The sequence below is a fragment of the Carcharhinus amblyrhynchos genome, chromosome 3 (genome assembly GCF_965287045.1).
Source record: "Carcharhinus amblyrhynchos chromosome 3, sCarAmb.v2.hapA, whole genome shotgun sequence".
In the NCBI taxonomy this organism is placed as follows: domain Eukaryota; kingdom Metazoa; phylum Chordata; class Chondrichthyes; order Carcharhiniformes; family Carcharhinidae; genus Carcharhinus; species Carcharhinus amblyrhynchos.
Window position 1 is genome coordinate 46,060,027 of NC_137326.1, and position 21,509 is coordinate 46,081,535.

Below are 21,509 nucleotides of genomic sequence, written 5' to 3' on the forward strand. Positions count from 1 at the left end.
ATTTTATTACAAGCAATTCGTATACTTAAAAATGACAGTGTAAATGGGGCCATTGTAGTTTAATATAATTTTGTAATCCATGTTAATCTTTAAATCTATATGCATTTGTTAAGGTAAGGGAGGAGTAAATGAATATTTTATTATAATCCAATTTTTCTATTTTTTTCTTATTGTTGAAATTAATTAGCAGTCTTATGCCTCTGTTCCTCCATGTTTTATAAAGTAAAATAAAAGCTACGGTCTTGTAAGCCATGGTTGCATTCTGGGACATTCCCATCCAGTTACAATAACAACTGGGATTGTAACGAGAGGGAACAAAAAAATAGCTGTGTAGTATAAAGCTAGTTAACAACAATCAACTAAATATTCAACTTGTATCTAAGGTAATGCTTACTTGACTAAAAAAAAAATCAGTCTTTTGGCTAGGAACAGGCCCAGGATCAACACACTGTGCTTGGTTGAAGTCATTGGGTTGCACTTCAGCTTCATTTGAAGCAATTTTTAAAAGCTGCATCTCGGCCTTTTGGCTGAGATGTGAATGGGATTGCACCTTGGACGAGGAGCTGTGCCTACTCCAATCAGCTTGGATCATGTAGATTGGGCTTGGGTTGGGAGATGAGGGCCCTGTCTTCGGCTTGAGTTGGGAATGTCTCAACTTGTTGAGACTCTGAATTGGACTTGATTGGATTGAATTGGATCAAAAACAAAACAAAAAAAAAACAGCATTGGTTTAAGAGCAAACACGTTTGACTAAAAAGGTTTTTGAGGCAATAACAGAAGGAATGTGGAAGATGGCAGTGCAATTGATCTTGTATATGGAATCTCAAAAGTCTTTTGAAAGAATCCCACATGCTCAACTTTGAGCAAAATTGAGTCATGAGGATTTGCAATCGCCAGAAGAAGAACAATATTCCAGGTAGATATTCCAGAAGAGTGGATTAACTAGATTGCTCCTCAAAAACCATTACCAACTCAAAGGGCCAAATGATCTTCTGTGCTACTCTATATGATTCACAGAGCACCTCAATTTGTGAAGGAAACACATATTTAGAATTTGTTATCGATAGTTTTCCAGACAGATAATAGAGAATCATAAATCGAATTTGCAGTTAACATTAAGTTAAGAGACGGCATTAGCCATTTGACGGCAGCAGGAATTTACAAGGACAAACTAAGTGGGAAATCTTGTACACATGGATTTCAATGTAGGGAACTGAGGTTATCCACTTTGAATCTAAGAAAGCCAACCTGAATATTTTGTCAATGGTGCAAAACAGGAATCATGAAGAAACAAATGTATTCAACGAGTGCACATGTCAAATGATGGTAATTATGGATTTGGAAGGCAAAATGGAGGAAGTGATGCCAAATTGTACAGAACTTTGTTGAGAGCACATTTTGAGTATTGCTTTGAACATAAATCTCAGGAAAGTTACATTATAATCTTTGAAGCAGTTACACAAGGATTATATAAGATCTTGAATGGATAATTTATGAGGGCAGTTCACGTAAATTTGGATTGCATCCCCTTGAGTTTAGAAAGTTGAGAGGTGATTTTTAAAAAATCCTCTAACCATTAACACACTTCAGTAGGGGAGATAACATGCCATACCCTGGAAAGGTAATCCAAAATAATGGATCATCATCTTAAAATTAAACTTAGACCATTAAGAAGTACATTAGGGGCAAGTCTGGAACAAATCTTTAATTTGTGAATTTAATTCTGTTTCACAGCTTTGGATGGCACGTCAGTGAAAATGTTCAAGTCACTGAAATTTTTTTAGGTAAAGCAATCAAGGAGATATGAAGCAACAGCAAGTTAACAAGGGTACAGTTCAATATTTCATAGAATCCCTACTGTGCAGAAGGAGGCCATTCGTCCCATCGAGTCTGCACTGACCACAATCCTACCCAGGCCCTACCCCCATATCCCTACATGTCTACCCACTAATCCCTCTAACCTATGCATCTCAGGACTCTAAGGGGCAATTTTTAGCATGGCCAACCAACCTAACCTGCACATCTTTGGACTGTGGGAGGAAACTGGAGCACCTGGAGGAAACCCATGCAGATACGAGGAGAATGTGCAAACTCCACATAGACAGTGACCCAAGCTGGAATCAAACCCAGGTTCCTGGAGCTGTGAAGCAGCAATGCTAACCACTGTACTGCCTTGCCACCCAGGCAGAATTCTCCCATCTGGAGATGAAGTCCCATTGCAGAGATGCGAACATGGAGTGTTTCCCACTGTGGAGGCCAATGGAAAAACATAGCAAATCTTTTGGCCCCCAATCTCATTAATTATGCAACTGGATGTTCCATGGTGCAGATGGCACATGGCTGCTAATCCTCTCCCAGATGCCACATTGAAATACTATTGATACACTACTGAAGAATGAAGATGCACATCCTGAAAATGAAAATGGATCTCCAAGAACATTGGGTCTGAAAGATGAGCATCCTCCTCCTCCCAGCCCCAGGATACCAAATTGGGAAATTCTATCTATTCATGCTCCACTCACCTACTGCATCCAGGGCTGCCAGTGACCTCCTTCCTGAAACCCGAAGGCAGCCCCAGGCATTGTTCAAAGACGTGCGGGGTTAGTTGGATTGGCCGTGCTAAATTGCCCCTTAGTATCAGGGGACTAGCTAGGGTAAATGCACAGTATTATGGGGATGGAGCCTAGGTGGGATTGTGGTCGGTACAGACTTGATGGGCTGAATGGCCTCTTTCTGCACTGCCGGATTCTATAATTCTCTGAATTCTATGATTCAGGTGAGTCCCACTATCCTACACACCATGTTGTTCCAAATATGTTTCGCACAACTGCATTTTCCTACTTTGCTGTGGAGAATTAGATGTGGGTGGTAGTACCTTCATCTGCATCCCATTAGCAGAGTGCAAACAAGTTTCACACCAGCCTCCAGCAGGTTTCTCAATCTGCTACAGCGGGTGCCAGCAGAAGATGTCACTGTCACTTCACGTCTGTGTAAAGCCGGGTTTTTTTTGATCTACTGCCAAATTCTACGCTTCTACCAATCATTGAACCCATCGGCAGAACTGAGGAGAATTCACTCCAGCCAGGTTTCAAAGGTACGTCTTGTCACTTTTACCACCAAGCACATTAAAAACACCACCTTCAATGAACTAGTTTATATGGTGTTGGAAGACTCTAATCTATAACTTGTAGATGCACATTACTAGCAGGCTATTTTAATGTTTATTTGCATCTTGACATGTTTGAGAGCTGTAAGGTGCTGAGATCTCACAGCTTCATGTCAATATGAATAGCAGCTAAAAGTGGTATCGGGTTGGATTTTCATGAAGGAGATAGATATGGAATTCAAGAATTTTCCCATCTCTGTGGCACCATCTTTATCCTGCAGGAGCACATGTACACAATTCCAGATCAGGTGCATGTAGCAACAGAGAAGAGCAGATGACGAGGCCTGAAGTTATAAGGTTTGCTTCTGTTTCCTGTAATACTAGTCCCGTTGTAATCATTGGTTATCAGACTCTCAAGACCTCATTTCTCAACCCTCCCTAATCCCCATGGTCCTTCCTATCACTTATGCTCTCCATGCTCCCTCACTGCCTATTCACCCAGCGTGCAAGAGTTACACAAACAATCAGCTATATAATAATAGCAAGTTTTCTAATGCTACACCTACTGTTCAAAAATGCCTTTTGAAGAACATTGCTCCTCTTACCTTACCTTCAATAAAATAAGGCATTGAAATTTCCACTGTGGATATCCTGAAACTATTTCAAATCTCTTACTCTTGTCCTATTAAACATATAGACAACGTGTAACCTCTGCAAATAAATCTCATTTTTTTTAAGGTGATAATGCATTTAATCCATCAAAGCTAGTACTCCCCTTTATAACTGAATAAAAAGACACCAGCAAGGCTGAATCATTAGACATTTTTTGGAGTTCAGCCAAGCATTCATCTTGAAAAACTGATATCTCGCCATCTGTTCAACTTATTTCTCTCGATCGAGTTGCCAAATGGCCTCACTAGCTCTGTTCGGCTGAGCTCTAATACTGACCAACAGACTCAGCCCAGCTGGGGGTCTGCTTTCTACATTTGAAAGCAAAGAGAAATCTTTGTTGAATTACATTGTTATTGCCTTAAATAAAAACTAAATCTTTCTTTGAAGTGATTCTTCAATGCCTATGTATTTATTTAAACAAGATTAAGGAATGTGAAGTGGATTAAAGGTTTCCTCAACTGTATTTGATTGATTATGAGATGGCAAGGGGGAATTTTGAATGCCTACGTGTTTTGGTCATTTCCAACAACAGAATAGGCTTTCCCCCAGCATGCCATAAACCATGCCTTCTGTAAAAGGCAGCCTTATGTCTTGAAAGTAGCTGGGAATCTGAAATGTTCATCCTGCAATGGAGCTTGCAAGAAAGAAGTGCTGAATGTGGCATCCACCCGCATCCATATCCCTCACTGACAAACAATTTTGAAATGGGAATGGGGTTAAGAATCTGAGTATTGGGTCTTGCCTGGCAATTTTAAAGCCATTTCACCTCTATTCCAACACAGATAGAGTCATGGCAATCCAGGCCATGGTGGAATTGGTCTCTGCATGTTTGTTTTTCCCTTCTGCAGCCCAAATATAGGCATGCATTAGGTGGAAGAAGACCAATCAATTACTTTTCTTTACTTATGTTCATGTTCAAATCTATGCAGGGACATTATTAGAGAAAAATGATCACTTTTTTTGGTTCAGTACTATAAAAAGTATAATGAGGTGAGAAAACTGTCAAAAACCATAATAGAACTCAGAACTTAAAATTTAGAGAATTACACTGAAGAAATGAATATGGAATATAATCAAATATATTTCTATTCAACTAGCAAGAAGCTGTCATTAATGCTCAGATTTTGGCCACTGCACATTTATTATTGCATATGTCGTTTTCACGTTTCTGTTTATTTCAAAGGGAGACGATGCAGCTGGTCTTAGAAGGCTGACAGCAGGAATCCAACAGACGGATCCATAGATGAAAATTGCTGAGTGCTTCAGCTCACTTAATGCCAAAAGCATGCAATGGTGAAGAAAATACACTTTAACCTTCAAAGTACAACTTTTACATAGCTTTTCTGTGGATGACACACACAATACAATCTTGCCACTCACATGACATTTATGACCAAAGGAAAATCTTAAATGGAACTTCAAAACAAAAACTTAAGTTTCAAGAAAACAGCATCATGATTGTTTGCACAGTAGCAGATTCCACATCTGTCGTGGTGCAAACTTTGGCAACAACACCATGCAGCGAAAACAGCTTTCACAGCAAACTGTTCGCTGCTATTCCAAGAAATTTACCTACTCCTTAGAATCTTCAAAAGAGCAATAATGTTGACTCTGAAGAAACTTAAAAAATTCTTCAAGTAAACAAGGATTTAATCATCAATTTCCATTTTAAATTAGGGAATGAAATCATGACTGAACATAAATCAACTAGTTATTTATATAATCCATTATGTATCAATATTTTTTTCAGTTGATGACTTGAGTCTGATCTAATGATTACAAGTGTAAAAAACTTACTAATTTGCAGCATTTTTTGACAACAGTGACTTGAGAAATTCCAACATTATATAAAATATATATGTCAATTGGTGTATTAAAATATTATGACTCTCCAATTCACCTCTAATTTTGCAAGCAGTAATTATAAACATGAAAATTCAAAGATACAGAACATTTACTAGATAAACATTTCTTATACAGTAGTCTTAGAGACAGCATGCCTTTGATATGTTTCATAATCGACCATGTTTCAGTTCACATTATCCAATGCAAATAATTTCACAATATAGTATAGAATTTAGTTAGAATATGGTTCAAAAGCCATCAAGGAATTCCCCTGTCAGTGTGGGACAAAACTGTTTTGAAAGAAGCCTGTTTTGGGGCTTCTTAACAGATTATCACTAGATAAAATTAATCTGAATGTCTTGAACACATCAGGCAATTCCAAATAAACCTGCTCAAGAGCAAATTAAACTAACAAAATTGCACTTTTTAAAAACATTTTGTAAAAGGGAAAAAAGATAGCATTATTCAACAGAAATGATGGATATTTTGCCATGCACAGATCAAAAGTATTAATGAGATATTTTACCTGCAAGGCAGCCAATGAATGATTGTAGTAACAGTAGTTTCCATAGCAACATCATCTTCAGTTGCCAAGGGCAAATAGGCCTCCCGTACAATCAGCAGTTAATAGAAGACTTCCTTTTCAAGCTACAATCTCTAATCTGTGGGAAAAGCCAATTTGAAAAAGAATTAAGAGCAAGCATCGAGTGTTCTGCCTACCATCAGAATGCACCAATGACATTGGCATTTTGTTTGGCTGATCCAGCTAAAAGCAATTGATTTGGTGATTAATAAATGATGCAATTATCTATTCAGGTTGAATAATCAAAAGCACAGCACCCAAGCATGTTGTGAAACGAATGGCAGACGGTTCTGTTTCTCTTGTAAACATGATCCCCTGTACAAGCAACGAGGGCAAGAGCTCAACAATTGAGTCATGTACAGATGTTAACAATAAAGAAACTCTCCAGAGCAAAAAGGTGAAGATACTGTGTTCTGCACTGAAGCAGACAACTTACTTCATCAGCTCATGACAATCAGAAATGCTGACCACACAAAAAAATTATAAAGACCTCAAGTGATTGACCTTGGCCTGTTAATAATTCATTTCAAAAAGAAAATGTCATTGTTTTCGCCTCAAATATATTTTGCTTTAGTTGTCACAGCTAAACAAACCATAAAATTATCTGACCAATTTTCTATCTGTTTTTATTGAGCAACGGGGTGGTAATGGGTGAAAGTACTCTTCAACTTTTAAAACAAATCACTGCTAATGAAGCACGCTTCACAAATGTACAGCAGGAATCGTTTTTTTTATCTCTAAACATGAGCAAAGTTGAAGCACCACGTACTACCCAACAGATTACAAAACATTTTCAAACTAACTAGAAGAGAGAAGACAATTTTAAAATAGAAAAGGATTCACATTAACTTTAAAATTTCTTCTTATTTATTTGTTGTACAATTGTAGATTAGTATGGCTGATATTGATTAAAAGAGTAAGTTTTGATTAGATCATTGGTGGGCACATGGCAGAGTTACTGAGCTCAGCTGCGCAAGGGGACATTGCAATCGAAACTGAAGCATCATATGTTAATAACATTCAATTCCACAGGTGTGAGTTCAGCTTCTCTAATTTATGGAGTTAGGGAAAAAATGAATGCGTTTTCCATTTGTTTTATTAAATTAATATTCATATAAAATCTCGACTATGTTCAGCTCCAGACATAACTTACTAAGTGTGATATTATTTTCCCTTTTTGTTCCCTATTCATGATTTGAAATAAATGCAAATGCTTTCTTCTGACAATAATTCCCAAGAATCATTCAAGATGATAATTTATGGCTCTTTGTCACTTCTAATTATGCTATAGATAAACAATGTTGCATAAATTTAACTTTCAAATATGTTCATTTAAATAATGGGATATTTTGTCCAATTTCTATATGTTGTATGATTCAACTAACAGGCAATATATGAATCAGAAATAAGACTACAGCTGGAATTCTCCAGCTGTTCATGCCAGCGGGAATCTTTGGCCCCACCAGCAGTACACCCCTGCCCATAGGTTTCACAGTGACATGGGGTGACATCAATGGGAATTCCACTGATAGTGGTGGGACCAGAGAATCTCATCACTAGCAAGGAGCACACCGCCTCCCACCGCCAGGAAACATGTAGCTGGAGAATCTCACCCTGTATTTTATACAAACTCAAACCATAACTGTTTCAAATTGAATTTAGAAGGAACCGCTGAAATACACATTTAATCACACAGCAAACTGTGCAACGGTGTTGCTGCCGTGGTGTGTTGTCAAATATGAAACATCAGTTTCACCCACTGGAGTTATGCATGGATTTTTTTTAGAAAGGTAATTTCAACTGTTAAAACATGGGGTACAATTTTTCCAAAATTGCAGACTGTTAGGTCAGGCAAGAAAAGCTGTGTGAAACTCACTGGCTTCACAGCCGGCTTTTCTTGCCTAATTTAACAGTACTTTGTGCAATTTCAAAATGCTAGAGAGGATCACATAGCCAGCTGGAGGGGCAAGACCAAAACAGGGCAACAATACCAGGATTGTAAAGGGCGCACCAATCTCAAAGTTTAAGTACAGCAACTCTCCACTCTCAAACATCAACCCGACTGCTTCCTCCATCCCCATCCCCCCGGGGGCTAAGGGGGACACCACCAAACCCCCACATGCAGAAGGGAATTCCTTCCCAATGAAGGAAGTAACCCTGATATCAGTGGCCCCATGCTGGTGTGACATCATGCCACTGGGAGGGGAGGATACATTATGAGTTGAATCCCTTTCAATAATACATTAAAATATCATAATGTGACTGACAAGGGGTGGGGATGGTCTCAAATTGAGATCTTGCTGGCCCACACCCTGTTTTTGGCTGCTCGAGATTTAGTGACCACTACGGGATTTGAACCTTTGACTCACAGGCCGACCAAGTCACTGACTTAAGATGGCTGTCACAGGTCATCTGATATTTGGTACTGCATGCTGGTTAAGTTTCTGGAAGACTCTCAAAGTGGATTACACTGAAAATTCAAGGTTATTTTACTCCATCCCTTGTTAAAATAGAACCCTGAACAGCAAGAACCGTAAAACCTTAGACATTCTGTCTCTAGGACTCATGAAACTAATTATGTACAAGGAAAGTGTTCAGGACCACTTTTTATCTCTATTGTATATATCAATATTTTGACCATGGGAGGTGGAACCTCTTATTAGCAGCAACAGATTATTGATTATTATTCATTGGATATCAATGGCCAGTCAAAACCCTGATATTTTTTAAAGTATTATAAAATCCTGCTGGCTTTGTGTCAATCTAGGGAAGGTACATCTGAAGCATCAAAACATTATTAGCTCTCTCTCTCACTCAAATAAGTTGGATGTTGTCTGCTTATATCATACAGTGGATAGCAGACAAAGTAATTGCAAAGAAGACTTAGACTTCAAGTTCCAAAGCAAAGGGAGAAGAGGGCCATCTTCTTTCCCCAAATCGATCGACAGCCCAGGGGTCAGGATGGCAATGCCTGGGAAGCAGTGCCAGTGAGTGCTTGGGCATTGACATGGAGGACTGGTGCCCAGTGCTGAAACAACGTGAATGACCTTGATGGGGCAGCAAGACTCAATGTACATCCAATTCTGGCATCAATCCCATCTGCCGCACTGGAATGTCCACATTGATCCATTCCCTGACACTCCATGGCCTCCCAGCACCTGACCTCTTAGCACATGCCTCCAAGCCCTCTGTCACCTGTCACAGCCTATCTGCTGAAGCACAGCGTACTCCACCCAATTACCCTCACTCCAAACTCCCTGTTCATTTTCAGCCATCGGACTTTCAATCCTCCCTGTTGTTCCCACAGGAGAAGATGGCCTACACAGGAGGGAGTGGGAGAAAACTGGACGTGGGGTCCCTGAGCTGTGTCTCCTGACTCTGTTTGAGGGGCATGCCATGGAGATGTTAGGGGAAGCCAAGGAAAGAGCCATGACCTACAGTCAAGTTGTCATGCGCCACAGAAGTGAGGAGCTACAAAACCTTCACTCATTTGAACTTAATCAACAAAGTTGCAATATGCCTAGATACTTGTCTCTCTTTTGCATTGTGTATTGTTTTACAGGAGGTGGGACCGATGAGGCCAGGTCATCAGGAGTAGGCATTCCCCCTGCAGGCCCTGCTGAGACCCCTGTCAATACATTGGAGAAGGCTCAGAAAACTTCAGAAGAAAGTACTAAATAGTTGACACGTGCAAACTACGTGGGACATGATAGCAGTGGAAGTGGGAATGTTCGAGTGAACAGGTACTCAGAGGGTTGCTGGGATCAGTTCTCCAGAAGCTGCTGAGAATGCAGGGGCAGGGCCAGAGATTTCAGGAGGTGCTGGCAGCAACATTCTTACAACAGTGAAGCTGTTTGGAGGAGTCCCAACAGTCTTCAAGCACAAGGGATGGTGCCAGCATTGCATGGCACCCAGCTCAACACTGCAAAGTTGGCGACAGTGGTGGAAAGCCTGGGACAAGAAATGATCGCCATGGGTGGCAGGATCAAGGGCATGGCTGATTCTCAGGGGACCATGGCTGGAAGTCTCAGGAGCATGCTGAAGACACAGCAGGCCATGGCTGTGGGCTATGAGAGTACAGCCCAATCTCAGAGAATACTTGCTAAGAAGCTTCAGAGCTTTGCTCAGACTCAGAGGCTATCACTGATGGCTCACACACCATGGAGTAGACACGGATGCGGCTCCAGAACTGGCAGAGCCAGGTGACACAGAGGCTTCAGGCATTCAGTGTCCAGGGCCCAATGAACACCCCAATGGAAGAGATAGTACTGGAACCCATGCTGGGGCCATACATGCAGCAGACTCCCGCTATCCCCAACCCTTCTGAATCTCCCTTTCCTGACACCAGTGCAACCCACTGGCAGCAGACTGAACAGTGGGGCACAGTTACATACCTGATACCCAAAAGTTGTACGGAGCCCTCCAAATTCCAGCCCCCAGGGGCATCACACACCGTGGGGCATGGACACAGCTGACTGCCTCCACCTCTGATGTGCATCCTTGGCGGGGGTGCATTTAGACATAGCGCTAGGCCACATGAGGTTGCAGGGTCACCAAGAGGCAAGGGTGAAAGCATGCAATAGTTATGGTTTCGGTAATTTGCAATTTTATTGCACACCACAGCTGTGACTAATATGTCTGTGATACACCTCCTATAGGAAAGGCCATACCCCAACCAAAGGCATAGAAATGTGGAGCTTCATTCTGTGTGAAAGATGTCCTTCTTCCCACTGAGTCTGCAATTCCCCATTCCCAGCACTTGTGTCAAACTCCTGACTGCAATTGTATACAAACTCTCAGCTAAAAATGTAGTTAGGGTTGCAAAGTCACCGGTCCGCACCACTGATGGAGGCCTCAGCGCCTTGAGCTTCCCTGCTCCAGTCCCCGTGTAATAAATCCACCGAGGTAAAAATCCCGTCACAAAGTTACTTTCTTTGCACCTTACATCTGCTCTCCAGTTGCTCCCTGTTGAGTGCAGGCTGGGAGTCTGACACACCTGCTTTAAATAGGGAGCATGAGGCTCCCTGATTTAACCATCAATTAGGACTCATCGGGTAGTTCTTTTCATGAGCCAAACGAATAGAACCAACTCAAATTAACTTAGGGAAGACTCATCAGATATCTCTTTTATAAGGGAAGACACATCACTCTAGCAAGCCAACCTTATTAGCCTGGCTGAAATCATCACACCCCACCAACCATGCATCACCTTCACACCCCCCATCCCCCAAAGCATCCCCAGCAATGGGGGCTACTTAAGCACAGCTTTGAGTAGAATCCTCATCATCCCTCAGACCCTAGGACCAACCCCGCCAACACCATGCCACTCCATCCCAGCCCCCATCCCGTGAGGCATTGGACTAGACAATGGTGCCCCTAAGACATGGTCCTGGGTACCAAGTGCAGTCAAAAAACAGATAGCAGTCAAGGCAACATCACATTATGCTGCAAAGCAAGTCATTATCACCTTCCTGCCTAGACAGAGAACTCGTTAACATGGCCAACCCAGGCCCATCACCCTGGTGTGATGTCAGAGGGATCTATGGTGGAGAGTATGGATAAGGGGTTAGAGGGTAGGGGTTTGGGGTGAGGGAAGGAGTTGCTGTAGTCCATGCCTACAGGTGAGTGAATCTTGCTACGATGAGAGCCTCCCTTGCCATTGTGTCCTGTTGGATCCTTGCTGCTGTCTCTCTGTTCTTTGGCTCCTCCTGGGCCTCCTCCTCCTCAGCATTATCTGCCTCATCCCCCTCTTCCCTCTCTTCCAGGCTGGCTACCCAATGATGCGCCAGACTGTGGAGTGCACAGTAGGCCACAATGATGTGGGAGACCCACAGGGGGCTGCACTGTTAAGTGCCACCAGAGAATTTCAGGCAGCGGAACCATATCGTCAAGAGCCCAATGACGGACCAGGTGGCATTGTGGGTCTTATATAGCAGGTCTCCACATCAGTCTTAGAGGCCTCTGCATTGGTGCCATCAGCTTGGCGGATCGTCTTTGTCCCCCACAGCCATCCTGGCAGCCTTGGGTGGTCCTGAACTCCACATGATATGTCATGCATGTTCCTTGGATGGCATGCACACACCTGCATGATGCTAGGCAGGTGGTCACACACTATCTGCACATTGAGGGAGTTGAATCCCCCTCTGATTAATGAAAGGCACCCTGCAGAGCACTGTGCACCCCATCTACAGCCCATAGGACATCCCAAAAATGGCAGCAAAACCTACAGCCCGAGCTTCCTGTTGAGCCTCGCCTACATCAAAGTGGATGTAATTTTCTGCCTGCCTGTGTGTGCAAGGCTTTGTGAGCTCACGGATGCATTTTGTGTGCAATGTTTTGCTACAATTGTATAGGGCGATGGTGAGGTCACATCCGGAGTACTGTGTGCAGTTTTTGTGTCCTTATCTGAGGAAGGATGTCTTTACTTTAGAGAGAGTACAGGGAAGGTTTACCAGACTGATTCCTGAGATGGCACGTCTGTCATTTGAGGAGAGACCAAACCAGTTAGGACTATATTCACTGGCATTCAGAAGAGTGAGAGGGGATCTCACATAAACTTATAAAATTCTAACAGGGTAGATTGAGAAAGAATGTTCCCAATGGTGATGGAATCCAGAACTAGGGGTCATAGTTTGAGGATAAGACATAAACCTTTTAGAACTGAGGCAAGGAGAAATTTATTTAGCCAGAGGGTGCTGAATGTGTAGAATTCATTACCACAGAATGCAGTTGAGGCTGAAGCATTGTCTGATTTTAAGGATAAATTAGATATAGGTCTTGGAGCTAAAGGGATCAGGGATATGGGAGGAAGGTGGGATCAGGCTATTGAATTTGATGACCAGCCAAGATCAAGATGAATGGCGGAGCAGGTTTGAAGGGCCAAATGGCCTACTACTTCTTCAAGTTTCTACATTTTTGTGTGTGCAGAGGTCTGGGAGGTATCACAGAGGTCTCCACTAGAGGTCTGGAACGATCTGGTGGCACAGAGGTTGAAGGCCACTGTGATCTTCACAGCCAGCCGGAGCAGGTGTCCTCTTGTGCCACGGGGTGCCAGGTCCATGAGATCTAGCACACATGCCGTAGTGTCTCTTTTCTGAGACAGTTTGTGGCAGCTTATTGTAGAACATGAGGGTTCTGTAACACCCTATGTCTCTATCTCCACCATCCCCTGCTCCCCCGCCCCACCGCCTTGAGCCAATAGGTGGCTGTGTCCTGGCCCCGTCCTGCTGTGGCTTCTGTCCTGGGCTGTGCATGCTGTGGCTGGACATCTCCTTCATCTGCCATAGCAGCCACATGTATAAGTGCTAGTGCAAAATCCGTTGTTGCTGCCAAGAGAGCCCCATTGGCAATACTGAAGCATGGACCTGTGTGTATCCACCTGGCACGCTGTTCAGGCCAAAGAAAAGCACCCTCATGACTTTTGTATGATTGGTGGCCATTGTAGTGAGCACTGCAGAATCCTAGCAGTGTGAGAAGACACGTTAATACCTACTGAGTTCCCTCGATTGGGGAAACAGATACATGTTACTGTTAATGGGGCCTGGGACGGAATGCCTGCTCAACAGACAGATGGCAGGGTGACCATGCAACACTACTGGGATTTGGACTCAACCACATATGCAATCTCTCAGGGGACGTTCAGCAGCCAGGACGATTGTGCACAACACAAGCCCCAAGCCAGTGGCAAGCCCCAACCTGAGCTCCAGACTGGCATGAGCCCCTCCAAATCCCTCACCCATGCAAGCTCCCCACCCTATCTAGCACCACACCCAACTACTAACTCTCCGTTGCTGCTGCTGCACCTGAATCACACTTTTAAAGAGTACTAATTGTCGCCGACATGATGTCACACCAGAGAGGTGAGAAGCATCCAGGAGGGGAGAAGTATGTGTGCCAAACTAGCTAATGTTACTGAAATCCGGTCAATAAATTTCACACCTTTTCTGGGGCACAAAGCAATTCCCTCCATTAAAAAGAGGCTGAGTAAATAGCGAACTGTTTAGCACCAGGCGTAAATCAGATTCTTAGCTTTGCACGCTATTTTCCCAGCCTGCTGTGCAGATTGCCAGGTGTGGTGAGGTGGTAACATCACATCCCTTATGTTTAATGCACATAAACAGTCATACATGAAATTGGCATACTGATCCTTACAATTTTTTTGAAAACCCTCTTATGATCAACTGAGGTATGGGGAAAAGCGGGTATAGAACATAAAACATTACAGCGCAGTACAGGCCCTTCGGCCCTCGATGTTGCGCCAACCAGTGGAACCAATCTAATGGCCCTCTAACCTAAACTATTCCAATGTTGTCCATATACCTATCCACTGACCATTTGAACGCCCTTAAAGTTGGCGAGTCCACAACTGCTGGAGGCAGGGCATTCCACGACCTTACTACCCTCTGAGTAAAGAACCTACCTCTGACATCCGTCCTATAATTACCACCCCTTAATTTAAAGCTATGTCCCCTTGTGTTAGCCATCACCATCCGATGTAAAAGGCTCTCACTGTCCACCCTATCCAATCCTTTGATCATCTTGTATGCCTCAATCAGGTCACTTCGTAACCTTCTTCTCTCCAATGAAAATAACCTCAAGTCCCTCAGCCTTTCCTCATAAGACCTTCCCACCATACCAGGCAACATCCTGGTAAACCTCCTCTGCACCCTTTCCAATGCCTCCACATCTTTCTTATAATGCGGCGACCAGAACTGTACTCAATACTCCAAGTGTGGCCACACCAGAGTTTTGCACAGTTGTAACATGACCTCACAGCTCCGAAATTCAATCCCTCTACCAATAAAAGCTAACACACCGTATGCCTTCTTAACAACCTTATCAACCTGGGTGCCAACTTTCAGGGAGCTATGCATATGTACTCCAAGATCTCTCTGCTCGTCAACACTACTAAGAGTCCTTCCATTAGCCCTATATTTTGTACTCCTGTTATTCTTACCAAAGTGAATCACGTCACACTTTTCTGTATTAAACTCCATCTGCCACCTCTCGGCCCAGCTCTACAGCTTATCTATGTCCCTCTGCAAACTGTAATATCCATCCTCACTGTCTACAAATCCTCCAACTTTGGTGTCGTCAGCAAATTTACTAATCCATCCTTCTACACCCTCATTTATAAAAATGACAAACAGCAGTGGCCCGAAAACAGATCCTTGCACCTTTCCTTGCTTGGTTATTTACAATTTTGTTTATACTTCAACAGAAATTAATAGGAATTTCTCTGGCGTTTTATAATATAATGACTAACTGTGCAGAATCGTATTTAATCACTTCAATGACCACTTTACGTACCATTTTTTGTTTATTATATATTCATTATACAGTTTGAGTATCTCTACCATTTGAAAGCCCGTGTGCCATGACCCACAATAGCCAAGAAACATTAATTGACCATATCTACATCACACCAGTCTTCGGGCTTTTACAGGTTAAATGAAAAGAAACTAAGTTTCATGCAAAACTTATCATTTTTTATAAAACCAAACTAATGGTCAACAAATAGTCATATTATGAGCAGCGGCAATTCAATATTTTGTTTACATACCATTTATAAATGGCAGTGGAGGAAAGGATCTCTAGTTTATTTTACTCGTCAACATAGCAAGATGCAGAAAGTTGCCTGAAGTGAAAATTTGTTTAATTTTGAACATCAGTCAAGATATTCAAACACAAATCTCAGTTAATCGTCTGCTTATGCAGTGCTGTGACACTAGTTGGTCAACCTAACTTTGATTTATGAAGGTGCCTGATAGAGGCGTAAATATCTATATTTTCATTATACACTCACCAATTTATGTTTTTCTGACAGACTGGACGTAGTATTAGAACATCAACACAAAACATTTTCTGTCTTTTTCTCAGGATGAATGATACAAAATCAAATTATTGGGCCACTTGGCATCACATGTTTCTTCACTTAATACATTCTCCAAGTTGAAACTTACCATTAACAACATTGTTTACTTTGTGGGACAGCACCACATTCACCTAAAAAGGAAGACTATTAGTATGGAAATTACACACTTTTATGTAAAAAACAATTCCGCTGTGCCTCATTATTGGCTACTAATAATCATTGAATATAATCTAAATAGATCAAACATGATCAGTAATGTGCGTCTGCTGTTACTGTCCTTTCTAATTGGTTCAGTCATGATCAATACCATGAGGTTCTCTGTTTATCACCATGGAGATGACGGCCGATCATACAACAACCGAATCACCACAAACAAACTTTCCTTATTAAATTACTGCAATCACTTTAGATTCTCCATCATAGAAGTGGACCACATTCTCCATCACATCATAACGATTAATTTCCAGGTATAACCATAAACTAAATTCAATTCACAGCATACCAAAACCGTGTTATTTCACCTGTACAATATAGTATTGACAATTATTAACTGAAGTAATGCTCTGATATTTTTAATATGTATTGCATCCATAAACCTAGTCATGCTGATGTCTGTCTTTGACTACTCACAACAGCTATATAATAGAGGCCAGAATCCGAACGCAGGTTTTGTGAATATGTTTACTGTCTGGTTGTAGTGAGTTTTCCTCTTCAGTCATTCCACAAAAAAATAATTCCGAATCTCTTCACAATCACCCTAGTAACACATTAGCATATCAACAGAAAGTGCATCAGTGCATTTCAGTATACAGTGAGCAATAAGCCCATGGGAACTAGCTTTTTGTTTAAATATATATTTGCCAGCAGTTCTGCCATTGCACAGAATTGTTCACCTTTTAGATACACAGGCAGTGTTGTTCAGAACAGATGTTACCATCGCGAAGTAAACATTACGGAAACATTACTGGCCTGTCTTTTTTCTTCTTAACCGATATCATTGGACCCAATTCCAAAATAATCTTTTGGCTCATCTGGCATTTTGACACAAAATTTTTCATCCAGTTTTTAAGCAGCCACTCGTCTCTCTTCCCAAGATGTCATTTGTTGGTGTGACACAGTTCTATATTGGAGTTCTTTATGTTGGGTTAATGAATATCAGCAGGTGTGTTAACCATGGGAACATCACACACTCAGATTGATAACAGACAGCATAGCAAAAAGCTATGGATAAATGCCAAAGGGGCATTCAGGTCTATTTCATATAGTTGAAAATTAAATGATGGTGCATGAACCAGTTGAGCATTTGACAAATTAGGTACTGTGGAAATTATCGGCTCTGTATGCCTCCTTCCCACTCCCTACCTTGTAAGTATTTTGCAACCTCTGGTAGATTTTCTTTTATAGAATACATTTTTTCACAATTAATGTTTTTAGTGTTTTTATTAGTTATACTTTTTACAACCATCCTGTTTATAAATTATCAGATCTGTTTTCTCTATTTTACTATTTTTCCCCTATCCTGTTGTTTCCTCTCTCTTTTTTGAGCTCCCAGTACTGTTATTTCTTGTGGGTTCACGCTTCATGAATGAAATTGAGTTTGAGATAAAGAATTTAACCACGTGGATATCGAGTACAAATTATCATTCTATTCTCAATAGCAGGAGCAAAGCACTTTAATGCATCAATGTGGCTAATCTTAACTCTGGCACCATGTCCTCCCTGTGGCTGCATGATCTCCAAGGGATGATCCGGTTTCTATGGATTGAATTGTCCATGGCAAAGAAGCGGGGTTACAGTGATAGGACTCAGAAAGCTGGTGCAGACCTGATGGGCTGAATGGTCTCCTTCCGCACCATAGGGATTCTATGATTTGGTACAATTTTATCATGTAAAAGTTAAGCTGAAGATTAAACAATGAAACCATGAATCAGAGTGCTAATTACAGCATCTGGAAGGAAACTTGTACGATTGATTTCTGCTAAATAAATTGTAGTAAAATTGGAACACTTAATAAAGCCAGCAGAGGTCTTCTGAAAATAAAAATGTCTGCATTGGTGATTTTAAATGCAAATGCACTTTAAAAATATTGTTACTTTTGGTTGATTGGATAAATCAGCTGGTTTGATATCCCAAGTGGTTCATACATCTGTAAAGAAAATAATTTTGCGGGAGAACAGCCTTTGTAATTAGCAGTCATCAGAACATAGAACAGAAGTAGCCCATTCAGCCCACTGAGCTTGTTCCTCCATGCAACAAGATCATGATTGATCATCCAAGTTAGGGATTACTGGTTGTTCCTTCTCTAATTGACTGGGTTTTTTTGTTAAATTGCCTGTCAAATTATACGTTGCAACGTAGCATAATGCTTGCGATAATTTGAACACTAAATGTGACTCAGTAAGGAGCACAGTTCCTTAAAATGTGAAAATTGTTTTGATGTTGAAATTCACCTATGACTTTCCAAAGGTTAATTGAGACAATCATTTTACATGGAACCACTTTTGCATACTGTTCTGAAGTTTAGAAGTGCAATGATATTACAATAATCAATTTTATCATGACCTTCAAACTGCACAGAAATTTAAATTTGGTGATTGCCACAGTTCTGGAGATCAATTCCTCATTGATTATTATTGCCAATGTAAGCATCCAACATTTCTATCTTTAAAACTAGTTGTGATTCGGGGTTAATCTCAAAGCGTTTATTTCAGGGCATGGATGACAATGCTCCTTAACGCTACTGGCCACTGAGAGTCTCAACTGAGTCGTTGATTTTTTTTCTTTACCTGCTTGATCATCTTTTAAACCAGTTTTATGTAACATTTGTAGGGGAATGAAAAAGAGTTGCCAACACTTCTCAACATTTGTTGCACACAACACTAGCACAAGCTCAATAATATATCTGCAGTATGATATACTTGCATACACATATACACAGGGACTTATTTCTCCTACAAGTCACTATCGAATCAACTTAGTTGTTTTACTGATGAATGTGACACAAATTGGATAAATACCTTCTTTATTAAGTAAAGAAATAGTATGAAACTAAGAAAGTCAATCTCAGAATGTCCCAGGCTCAATACCCAGTCTGAGTTGAGCTGCCTAATCTCAATCATGCAAGCAAGAGAGTTGCTATAACTGATCTTTATCTCTGGAGTAATGTAGTGAAAAATGGACAGAGCCTCCATTTCCAACGATTATATTTTCTCGTAGAAGTCACAGAACAGTGGTTCTTAATTGCGAAAGAGTATATGACCTCTTTTTCCAAATTGAAGCACCCCGCCTTTCCGTATTTACTATACCAAACCACACACCCCCTCCCCTCCCAACTACCACCACTAGAAATTTGGCACTGTCTGCAAATTTTGAAATTGTATTCCAGATTCCTGAGTCCAAGTCATTGGTGTAAATAGTGAATAGTGGTCACAGCATGATTTTTGTGGAATATTTTGCCAATTTGAGTAATTGATAACACAACATTCCCATCTTTGCCTGTTAATTGTGCTACTCCGTATAGAATGTTTGTTCTGAGACTTCTACTAGAAAATATAAACATTCTATACAGAGTAGCACAATTAACAGGCAAAGATGGGAATGCTGTGTTATCAATTACTCAAATTGGCAAAATATTCCACAAAAATCATGCTGTGACCACTATTCACTATTTACACCAATGACTTGGACTCAGGAATCTGGAATACAATTTCAAAATTTGCAGACAGTGCCAAATTTCTGGTTGTGGTAGTTGGGAGGGGAGGGGGTGTGTGGTTTGGTATAGTAAATACGGAAAGGCGGGGTGCTTCAATTTGGAAAAAGAGGTCATATACTCTTTCGCAATGAAGTGCCTAAGTGGGGTAAAGGTGAAAAGGGATCTGAGGGAATACGCCGATGACAAAGCAGCAAAATAAGGTAATAGGCCAATTTTTAAAAAATTATGATAGCTCATTTCTGAAGTGATAGGAAATGATCTTACCAAAAAAATTCTAAGTGCTGAACAAGCATGTAAACAGATGTCACGTAGATTGGGACAAGCAAACCAGCACATAAAAAAAGGTAGTGATTTTCTTTTACTATGCATGGGATAGCTGTCTGTACAGTACGTCCAGAACTAACAAAAGCTCATTCAATGTTAGGTCTAGGAATGAACAAATGAGCCAGATGTATCTAATAGAGTTCATAATATGATCTAATTCAATATAACTCATAGACTTAGATGTTTACAGCACAGAAGGATACCATTAAATGCACCATCAACAAAGATCTGACCATACTAATCTCATTTTCCATATTGCAGCATGACCTCCCTGCTCTTATATTCTATGCCCTGGCTAATATAGGCAAGTATCCTATATGCTTTCTTAACCACCTTATCTGTCTGCCGTGCCACCTTCTGGGATCTGTGGATATGCACTCCAAGGTCCTTTGATCTTCAGCACTTTCCAGGACCCTATCATTCAGTGTAATCCTTTGCCTTGTTAACCATCCCCATGTACATTACCTCACACTTTGAGGTCAAATGCCATTTGCCACTTCTCTGTCCATCTGACCGAGCCATTGAAATCCTCCTGCAGTCTGTGGCTATCCTCCTCACCATATACCACTTTTTGTGCCATCCACGAAAGAATCATACTCCTACATTTAAGTCCAAACCATTAACGTACACCATAAATAGCAAGGATCTTAACACCAAGCCTGCAGGATCCCACTGCAAACAGACCTTCGGTCACAGAAAGAAGCCTTTACCATCACTTTCTGCTTCCTGCCACTCAGCTAATTTTGGATCCAATATGCCGCTCTGCCTTGGATCCTATGGGCCCTTATTTTCTTTGACCAGTCCATCATGAAAGATTTTTTGAAAAGCCTTGCTAAGGTTTAAATATAATACATCAAATGCATTACCCTTATCAACTGGTTGCTTCCTCAAAAATCAATTAACGTTTGAAGGGGCGAAATGCAAAACAGTTACTAAAGGCAGAATCTTATCACCCTGTTGCAGTGGGGTTGGGGCTGAAAACACATGTCGTTCAAAAGTCCATTGACTTCAGCAGATGGAAAATCTTGTTGATGGGAGGGGCTGTAAAATTCCACTCTATGGTTGAAGATTTAGGGGAGGCTGAATTCAATGTAATGAGGCAAAGATATTCTAGAGTAAACTGGATGAGTCAGTTAATGTGTAAAATTACAAAAGATGAGTAGAAGTTGTTCAAAAAAGAAATAAGTCAGATCAAACGTCAGGTCAAGCACACCAATGTTTTGTCTTGTCATTTGGATCTTGTATGTCTCTCCTGTGGGCACCATGAATTGGATTCAATTTGAATTGGTTTTTGGAACAAGCATGGAGATGGAGTAAGGGTTTGCACTGTCCACTCTGCGTATTGGCTTTGTAACTTTAAAATGGGGGAAAAATCTTTTAAAAATAAAGAAAA

The 21,509-nt window shown here is 41.2% G+C and overlaps 1 protein-coding gene across 7 annotated transcripts in view; it reads right to left on the reverse strand.

The window, feature by feature from the left end:
• Nucleotides 1–21,509, reverse strand: part of LOC145339265 (contactin-4-like) — a 2,278,868-nt gene that overhangs the window by 1,148,559 nt on the left and 1,108,800 nt on the right. For all 7 annotated transcript variants that reach the window (XM_080183699.1, XM_080183724.1, XM_080183676.1 and 4 more), the window contains one exon: nt 6,150–6,285. In XM_080183699.1, coding sequence (XP_080039825.1) covers nt 6,150–6,204 — 55 coding nt within the window. In that variant the 5' untranslated portion in view covers nt 6,205–6,285. The remainder of the gene's footprint in view (nt 1–6,149; nt 6,286–21,509) is intronic.